Source organism: Hevea brasiliensis, chromosome 3 (assembly GCF_030052815.1).
Source record: "Hevea brasiliensis isolate MT/VB/25A 57/8 chromosome 3, ASM3005281v1, whole genome shotgun sequence".
In the NCBI taxonomy this organism is placed as follows: domain Eukaryota; kingdom Viridiplantae; phylum Streptophyta; class Magnoliopsida; order Malpighiales; family Euphorbiaceae; genus Hevea; species Hevea brasiliensis.
Genome location: NC_079495.1, coordinates 12,457,986 through 12,468,557, shown reverse-complemented (window position 1 = coordinate 12,468,557; position 10,572 = coordinate 12,457,986). Strand labels below are relative to the sequence as shown.

Sequence of the window (10,572 nt, the reverse complement as noted above, 5' to 3'; positions counted from 1 at the left end):
TCAACAAGCACCTTGTTTTAGTATTTTAAAATGAATAAAAAAATGTTATAATTTTAAGTGCAATAATTGAGACTTGAGCTAAAATTGAAATCGAATGAAATTTAAAGTAGAATTCAAACAGTATCAAAATTACTTATAATCAAAATAAAAACAAAATTAAAATTTAATTTCAATTTTAATATCTAAAAATTAAAAAAAAAGTAAAGGTTTGAATATCTCAAAAAAATTCCTTAAAAAAAAATAAAAAAAAAAAACAAAAAATACATAAAATTTAAAATTTTTGGGGTGTTACAATAATTCTAATTCTTAGAAAAGAAAAAAAAAAAGATTCGAATTGCTTAAAATAGAACACTCTTAAGACCACATTCTTCAAGTTTTTTTCGTTGTTACCAAAAAATATAAAAGCAGCCATAATTCAATGTTAATTTTAGGCCAAAAGTATATTTTGTTCCCTAAATTTTTATAGAAAGATCAATTTGTCCCTCAATTTAACATTTAATCAATTTACTCAAATTTTAAAAATTAAACTAATTTAACACATTTTTGCTAACATGGATGAAACCTCACAAGTTTTTTTTTCTGATAAGAGCGCATGCATTTCACGTGTTTTTTTTCCTTCATAATGTGTATAATTGGTTTAAATTTAAAAGTTTTAGCATTAAATTTGTTCAATTTTTAAATTTAAGTGGCAAATTAGTTCAATATTAAATTAAGAGGATAAATTGACTTTTCTGTGAAGTTCAAGAGAGAAAATATACTTTTGATCATAAATATTTAATGCATAAAATTTAATTTAAACTCAATATTTGACTTAGTGTTATCCTTATATATTAAAATATTTTTCAGGTTTCTTTTATATGAAATAATTTAAAACAGTGTTTGCTCAACTTTTTTGCTTTTAAATTTTGTTGATCAATTTTTTATTTTTTTAAAGTAAATGAATGGTAAAATAAATACATGTGATTTTTGAAAAAAAAATTGATATTAATCTTTTTTTTTTATGGAGGTGAGGGAGATATAGTGACAATAGTAATAATGAAGTATATGATGTTAGTTGAATCACTTTAAATTGTTAATTATTATAAAACATTATTTTCTTTTTATAAAAATATATTTGAAAAATTAATTTAAGCAATTTTTTCATAAAAACATAAAAAAAAATTTCTTTTAACAATTGAGAAAACACTGCCTAATAGCAAATGCAATTATAATTAAGTACCTTTCAGTTATTTTTATTTGAAATTAGGCAATCTTATTAAAATTTATTAATGATAACTATTTTTTATAAATTATTTTTTTATTAATTATTATGAATTTTAATTTGTAGCATTTTTTTTAAATTAGCAGCAGTTTTATATTTTAGTTTTATTAATTCGATTGATGTAGTTATTTAAGTAAAGAAAAAACTATTAATTAATATTCAATAGATAAATTCAACACTCACTCTTTTTTCTTTTCTGGATTTTAGCATACGATTAGTATGAAATTATAATTAGTAATTTTGAAAATTAGGGGGTGAAAATGGAAATATGAAAAACCGAGAGGGAGGGTAATGTGCCTTTCACAGGAAAGTCAATTTGCCCCATCCATAATTAATATTAAACCAATTTGCCCTTTAAACTTAAAAATTAAACTAATTTAACGCTTAAATCTTTAGACTTAAACCAATTACACACATTGTAAAAGGGGTAAAAATGCGTAAAATGCACGCGTGGCTAACTTGAAAAAAAATAGCTTATAAGGTGCCATCCATGGTAGTGAAAATGTATTAAGTTGGTTTAATTTTTTAGATTCAAGGGCAAATTGGTTCAATGTTAATTGAAGGAGTAAAATGACTTTTTTATAAAAGTTCAGGGGGCAAAATATACTTTTAATAGTTAACTTTGCTTTTAACAAAAGGGTTAATTACTGAAAAAGAAAAATTGAAGTTTGGCAACTTTTGCAATTAAACCTTAAATTTACATAATTTTTAATTAAACCCTTACATTTAATTGATGTTTCAAATTGACCGATTGTAAAAAAAACTATTAGTATAAGTAATGAGAGTTTCACGTTAGCTATCATATCATCACTGGAGAAGCTATATCAAAAACTTAAAATTAGGGTTAATTGCCACAAAATTATAAAGTTTACCAATTTTTATAATTAAACCCTGAAGTTAACATAATTGCTAATTAAACCATCATGTTTAGTTGATGTCTTTAATTAATCCGACTATCAATAAACCATTATTATATTTCAACAAACCATAAATTACAAGCCAATTTCTGTTTTGCAAATACAATTACCTTATCTCATTCTAATCAACCTATACATTTAAGCAATATTAACAAAGCTTGTTCACTGTTACTATAAATATTCATAACAACATAATGCAACCCTAGAAATATAGTAAAATAAAACAAAATAAAATTCTTCCTCCTCTGCACAGTTAACTATTTCTTCAAATAACACTTGAACGATTAATCAGTGTATCATTTTAATTACACTTTTACTGAGCTGCATCCATTTCTTAGTGATTTTGTTGTTAATCTCCTCCAACTCTGTAACTTCATCTTTAAGAACATTTCTTTACAGAAGCATATGTGTCAATAGCTCCTTCTCATGACCATTGCAAGGGCAAATGACAAAAAAAGTGTAATAAAAAATACAAAATACAGAAAAAGGGTGAGTTTGAAACTAATTACCAAAAGTGGGTGAATTATGCTGAGTTAGACGAAATGAGTGTGGGACACTAATTATAATAGCGTTTTTAAGGTCCGGACGCTATTCAAAATAGCGTCCGCGTCAAAGATTTGAAAGGAGAGCTGGACACTATTCAAAATAGCGTCCAGCTCTCCTTACAATAATAAAAAAATAATTAAAAAAAATTTAAAGGTTGGACGCTACTTATAGTAGCGTCCAACCTTTTTTTTTTAATTTTTAATAATTTTATTTATATTTTAAATAAATTAAAAATATTATTTTAATAAATAAAATTATAATATGTAATATTATATATTATAATATTTTTATTATAAATATTTATTTTATATTTTAAATAAATTAAAAATATTATTTTAATAAATAAAATTATAATAATTAATATTATATATATTATAATATTTTTATTATAAATATTATTTTTTAATTTAAAATTAAATTAAAATTTAATAAAATAAAAAATTAAAATTTAAAATAAATAATTAAAAAAATTTAAGAAAAGTTGGACGCTACTATAAGTAGCGTCCAACTTTTCTTTAAATTTTTAATTATTTTATTTTATATTTTAAATAAATTAAAAATATTATTTTAATAAATAAAATTATAATATTTAATATTATATATTATAATATTTTTAATTATTTTATTTTATATTTTAAATAAATTAAAAATATTATTTTAATAAATAAAATTATAATAATTAATATTATATATATTATAATATTTTTATTATAAATATTATCTTTTTAATTTAAAATTAAATTAAAATTTAATAAAATAAAAATTTAAAATTAAAAAAATAAATAATTAAAAAAGTTTAAAAAAAATTAGACGCATCTAATTTTTTTTAATTATTTTATTTTATATTTTTATTATAATTTTTAAATATTTTTTATTTTATTTATTATAATATATAATAATAATTATTATAATTTTATTTATTAAAATAATTTTTTAAATTTATTTAAAATATAAAGTAAAATAATTAAAAATTTAAAGAAAAGTTGGACGCTACTTATAATAGCGTCCAACTTTTCTCAAATTTTTTTAATTATTTATTTTTTAATTTTAATTTTTAATTTTATTAAATTTTAATTTAATTTTAAATTAAAAAATAATATTTATAATAAAAATATTATAATATATAATATTATATATTATAATTTTATTTATTAAAATAATATTTTTAATTTATTTAAAATATAAATAAAATTATTAAAAATTAAAAAAAAAAAGGTTGGACGCTACTATAAGTAGCGTCCAACCTTTAAATTTTTTTTAATTATTTTTTTATTATTGTAAGGAGAGCTGGACGCTATTTTGAATAGCGTCCAGCTCTCCTTTCAAATCTTTGACGCGGACGCTATTTTGAATAGCGTCCGGACCTTAAAAACGCTATTATAGTTAGCGTCCCGCACTCATTTCGTCCAACTCAACATAATTCACACCTTTTTGGTAATTAGTTTCAAACTCACCCTTTTTCTATATTTTGTATTTTTTATTACACTTTTTTTGTCATTTGCCCCCATTGCAAGGTAGAACAACCACCAAAAGAAAAAACAATTATTCCCCTGAATCAATCGCTTATTAATATCAGCTATCAACAAGCTTATAAAGTGCAGCTCTCAACCAAAAAAGCTAAAATAAAAGCCATTACAATTATCTTCCAAACATCACATACTAATATTTTATTGACAGCGGGTCAATTTGAGAAATCAATCAAACATAAGGGTTCAATTGACAACTATGCAAACTTCAGGGTTTAATTGTAAAAATCACCAAACTTTATGATTTTTTGACAATTAACCATAATTTAAAATTTCTGATATAGTTTCTCTAGTGATGATATAGCAGCTAATATAAAATTTTCATTAAGTATACTAATAATTTATTGACGATCGGATCAATTTGAGATATCAATTAAACGTAAGAATTTAATTGGCAATTATGTAAAATTCAAGATATAATTACAAAAATTAGTAAATTAAATTTTTTTTTTGACAATTAACCATTAACAAAAGGAATTAACTTGAAATTGCACGGACAAAATTAATCAATTGAAAAAATGTTACTAGTTATTATGGATACACCTTTTCTTCTAGATATTTAAAATTCATCCTATAATAAATATCCATCAAGATTTATCAATCTAATTTAATTACCATTAAAATTACTTAATAGACTAAATCGAATTTACATATTTAATAGACTAAATCGATTTTATAAACAATTTTAGAGATATTTTTTTAATACTTTTAGATAAAAAAAAATAATATAATAAAAGAATAATAATGTCAATCAAAATCTTAAAGTTTTAAAGTAGTTTTTATAATAAAAAAATTAAAAAAATAAGAAATATTGTTAAAATAGATCAACAACTTATTATTGTTATAATTTTTTTAATGAGATGAAAGTCTGATATTTTCTTAATATAATTTCGGTATATATAGCAAAATTCATGTTTTCTTAAAATAAAGTCATCCTAAAATTGGCCTATGGAAGACAATAATAATTAATGAGATTTACATAACTAAATTAAATAGTTAAAAAAACTAAAGTAACAATAATAGAAAAATAAAATAATAAAAAAAATTTGAATTTATATTTAAACACTTAAGTGATTTAAAAATTAAAATAAATTAATAGAAATTCAAAAAATCAATTAATAAAATAAAAATCTAAATAAAAACCGAAAGGAGACTCAAATATTTATTTTAGTGAAAAAATTTAACTGACAAAAAAAATAGGGAAGCATGTTAAAATTCAAGATATATCATGTAAAAATTAAATAGAAATTCTTTGTTTTCAATAATGGAATTAAAAAAAAAATAAAAAAGATTTTGAAAATGAAGAACTGCAACAAAGCAAAATGATGACAATACTATTGTTAGAACAATGAATTATATATCGTTAAAAATTATTTTATAAAAAAATTAATAATTAAATTATTTAAAAGTAATTAAAATTAAAATAAAATATAATTGGAATTGATATGTATTTTTCAATATCCAAATCAGTCATATAAATAAGAGATTTTTCTATTAATTTTTTTTACATCTATAAATAAATTGTAAAATTTTATTTTATACTTATTTATAATTATTATGATATTATTTATAATAAGTATTCATAATATTAAATATTTTAATTTAAAAAATAAAAAAAGCAAAAATTCTAAAATTTTAAATTTAATTCTAAGTTGGCAAGACTTAACTGCCAAGTGCTAATTTGATTATACTGAAGAAAATCTCCACAGTATGCATGAATAATATTTTGAAAAAAATTATTATTTAGTCTTTATATTTTAATGAAATTAATTATTTAATTTTATATTTTAAAAAATATATTATTTAGTCTCCGTATTTTATGTTTGTTAAATTATTTAGTTATTCCATCAAATTTTTTGTTAATCAATACTTATTAAACTACTATTTAGTCTATTTATTTTTTGTGAAATTAATTAATTAGTCCATATATTTTGAAAAATACTACTATTTAATCCTTCTATTTTAGTAAAACTAATTAATTAGTCTCTATATTTTAAAAACACAATATTTTAAAAATACATTTCTAGATAAAAATGAAAATTTTACTATAAGGAAACTAAATATAAATTTACATTTTTTTTAAAAATTTCTCAAGTATTTTTCATTCAATTTTCTAGGGATTATTTTTGTATTTTTTTATTAGAAAATAATTCTTTAATATTAATATCTAGATTATTTTGAGATCTAGAAAAATTGATTAAACTTTTTATATACATAGCTTGTATTAATTTTTAATAAAAAATGAAAAATAAAAAGAGAATGAGAGAGAGAAAAATGTGAATGCATAAAGAAAGAATTATGTGTGGAGAGATATAAGAGAAGGTTCAGGAAGATTTTGCTATAAAAAAATAATAAGAGGGACTAAAGTGTTAATAGAATAAAATTACAAAGACTAATAAATATATTTTTTCAAAATATAAATAGTAACTAATTAGTTTTATTAAACTAGAGGATTAAATAGTAGTTTAATTAAAATTAAAATCTCACTAATAGAAAATTTAACAAAAAAAATTAAATAATTTTATTTTTAAAATATATAAACTAAGTAGTTTGTTTTATTAAATGTAATAACTAAATAACAATTTTTTCTAATATTTTACTTGACTATTATTACCATTTTCGACCAATGGGCTGCAAGATGAAATCCAGGCGAACAGTATTGACATAGTAACTAATAAAAAATAGGAATTAAATGCGGTGCTAGCCGAGGTAACACAAGTTAAAAACGTAAAAATAAAAGAAATTAAAGTAGAGATAAAGATGTAAAAATTATATAATAAAATGTTGATTTCATATAAGTAATTTTATATGAAATAATAAATAAATAAAATTTAGATATATGAATAAAAGTGAATCCTGTTTTATAAATAAAAAAGTGAATCCAAAATAAATAATTATTAAGCAGTTGTTTTTTTAATAACTAAATTCATCAACGTCTCGATTTATTAATGGTTTGCTATTTTATGTATGGGTCCTACATGAAATCATGGACTTGCTATATAATCACTCGTAATAAAGACCTGTTAAAAGGTACTCCTATATATTTATGTATTTGTTTAAATATCTCTTTATATTCATTTCACGGTTTATAAAAGATTAGTCCATTTAAAATTTATTATTGCCTTTCATAATAACATATTCTCTAAATATTAAACTTAAATACTCTTATTAGAATCGTAATATATCTTACCGTAAATTTTTCTTTCCTAGACTTGGTTCATCATAAACTCAACGTATAAGATGCATGATGGAACAATTATTGATAGGTATTCTAGTTTAGCAATATATTTAATGATAATAATGATAATTAGAAAAGGTCTACAAGACTAAGGCCTAAATTGAACTTTATGCCTTTAATATCCACATTACTTCGTTCCAAATTATCATAAATTCAAATACAACCTTGATTAATCTTTTAATTTCTAGAACACCTAAACAAGCATGTCATATTAATATGGAACTAATGCGAAATGAAGTACAACATAGAAATCTATTTGCGCACTAACATTCATTAATCCCTTAAAAAAAGTTTTACAACATAACCAAACATAATCAAACGCTGGCTTATTTAACCAAACATAATCAAACACTGGCTTATTTATTCATAAAGCAGTGACCGAGAGAGTACTATACAGCCAAAAAAAAAAGAGAAAAGCCATGAGAACTTCCAAATTCAAATCCAAACCCCTTTTTAAGGCTTTCAGCTTTCATGCTATGAGGAATGGAAGAACTGTTAGCATGAAGGCCTCGAAAGTGAAAGTTGCCGAACCCGAGTATGAGCAGTTCTTCTCTCTGAATTTCTCAGTCAGACCCTAAAATCAAAATAAGATAAAACTTTGTGCAAAATTTATTTAGAACTTAGCTTTTGATGCATGTTCACATTCAAGATAACGAGCAACTCAGATTTCAGTAATTCATTTTATTGTACAGAACTCGGGTCACACATGAATTTCATTTCTGGGAAACCAGAATATGGATGCTATGTTTGAAAGTAATGTCAATGGCAGAAGACAGATATGCATCAGTAAAGAACTCACCTTGACAGTAAGACAGCACCTGCATTTCAAGAAAGAAGTGAAAATAAAGAATTAGCTTTTGATGCAATTAAATTGAAATGCAAATCCTAATAATTTTGAGTAAACTTACTCGATGAAATTGTCATATTCAATGGCCTTATCTTTGCGTCCACTTTTATCAAACTTAGAAACCAGCAAATCCAAAACGACTGGTGAGACAGCAAATCCTATACTACATAGAGCCTCCCTCAGCTCATTAGAATCAATCCTTCCGCTCCTATCCCTATCAAATCTCTCGAAAATGTCCTGCAAAAACTCACACCAATAAATTTCACAAAAAAATAACATCCCACGTAATAAAAATAAGAACACAGTCTATCAAAAAAAAAAAAAAAAAGAACATGAAAATCATGAAGAGAAAAGAAAAAAAAAAGAACTTACTTTCCAGTTCTGAAGACTGTAAAACACTGAAGTGAATTCCTTCAGCCCTGCATTAAAATTTTGATTTAAAAAAAAAAAAAAAACATTCGAGGCATTTCTAAGAATGACTTTTAATAAAGCCCGCGTAAGCATATGGCCCGTCACCACCACCAGGTGCACGGGCTAGCAAACTTTTGCTACAGTGCACATATTCACAGTTAGACGGAAATTTGAAATGATGAACAAGAAAAAGGGAAACAGTAATTACCGATGTTCATGATGTTAGTATTGGTGAAATGAAACATGAGAAGACGAACGGTCCTCAAGCTGAAGCTCTGATTACAACTAGAGAGTACTTTCTGCAACTCCTTGTCGTCGATAAACCCACTGCCGTCCTGATCAGCGAGTTGAAAGGCCGCAACGACGTTGGGATCCGTCCCTGGAGGAAAAGTGGATGGTACTAGTGAGGCGAACGGGCTTCCATATGTGGCTGAAGGCGGGTAACAGCCAGGTGCGGGTGCATAAGAGTGGGGTTTGTCCTTTGGCGGCTTGTCGCAGGGAGGTGGTGAGCAGGGTGCACCATAGGGCTGATATGATGCCGGTGCACCATAGGGCTGATATAATGCCGGCGCACCATAGGGCTGAGAAGATGCCGGCTCACCGTATGGATGAAAGACTCCGAATGGTTGGGGTTGAGGTTGGGGTGGCGGTGGAGCACCACAGCCGTAGCCGGATGGGGTAGGATAATAGCTAGACATGACCATAGAGAAAAGGGAAATGATTTTTTTTTGGCTTTTGAGATATTTATTTGCACTTATGGTAACCATAGAACAGGTTTATATAAGATATATAGAATTGTGGATAGACAAATTAGTGTCTTCATTTTTGAGATTATTACGCATGTGCCTTATGCTTCTTGAATTAAGGCTGTTTCGATATTCTTACTGCCTCTCATTAATAAAAGTAAAATACTTGGTTTTGGATCACTATGAGTATATATTAAATAATAATTTTATGATATCAATAGTATTTAATAACATGTCATGCATCAATTAATCTAGTTGTGTATTATAGGAATTAAAATTGAAATATTATGTATAATATTTATTATTAATTATTTTGACATTTATGGTATTTTATGGCTAAATTGATTGTTATTACATTGTATACTATTGGGATGGTATGAAAAAGTGATGGATTTAGATTCAAGAACAAAATAATAATAATAATAATAATAATAATAATAATAATAATAATAATAATAATAATAATAATAATAATAATAATAATAATAAAAGTAGTGGTGACAAATCTGTGATTATATAATTGATAATAAATGAAATATGAAAATAAAATTGAAATGGAGAATCGAGCATTTATTTATAGTATGCAAGCGTAATAATATATTATTCCCTCCATACCATTCCATTTTAATAGTTTTTAATGGTTTTTCATAATATTTAAGATTTTATTTTATAAAAAATTATTAATAATTGATTAAAATAATTTTTAATATTATTAATATATTATTTAGAGAAATTAGAGATGGTAATGAGTAAAACATTCAAAAAAATAAAATATTCAAACTTGATTCTGATTAATATTCTCAAAATTCGAATCCATCCCAAATCTCATTAGAATTTATTTTTAATTATCTAAATTCATCTCAAGCTCAATTATTATTATCCGAAACATACTTAGACCTATTTAATTATATATATTAATTAATAATCTATATAAAAAATTATTTTTATTGATAATTTATATTTTAAAAATTTAATAATTTTATAAAATATTTAAATTCTATTATATATAAAATAAATTATATAAAAATTTATAAATATTATTATAAAAAAATATATATTTTATATTTAATTAAATATTTA

At 23.1% G+C, this 10,572-nt stretch overlaps 1 protein-coding gene across 1 annotated transcript; it reads right to left on the bottom strand.

Annotated features, from left to right (window-relative positions):
• Positions 1-7,726: 7,726 nt before the first annotated feature.
• LOC131178632 (calcium-binding protein CBP-like) lies at positions 7,727-9,490 on the bottom strand. Its single transcript, XM_058143885.1, has 5 exons — positions 8,955-9,490; positions 8,708-8,754; positions 8,397-8,572; positions 8,288-8,306; positions 7,727-8,062 (listed from the first exon to the last, which is right to left on the bottom strand). Exons 1-5 carry the CDS (start codon positions 9,448-9,450, stop codon positions 7,958-7,960), a joined length of 843 nt encoding a protein of 280 aa, XP_057999868.1. The 5' UTR covers positions 9,451-9,490; the 3' UTR covers positions 7,727-7,957.
• Positions 9,491-10,572: the final 1,082 nt, after the last annotated feature.

Bases quoted from the DNA above. Each gene is read 5' to 3' on its own strand.
- LOC131178632 (XM_058143885.1), bottom strand. From the start codon at position 9,450: ATGGTCATGTCTAGCTATTATCCTACCCCATCCGGCTACGGCTGTGGT. The intron at 8,755-8,954 runs GTAATTACTGTT...ATTTTAATGCAG, and splicing joins TACTAACATCATGAACATCG to GGCTGAAGGAATTCACTTCA. The intron at 8,573-8,707 runs GTAAGTTCTTTT...GAGTTTTTGCAG, and splicing joins ACAGTCTTCAGAACTGGAAA to GACATTTTCGAGAGATTTGA.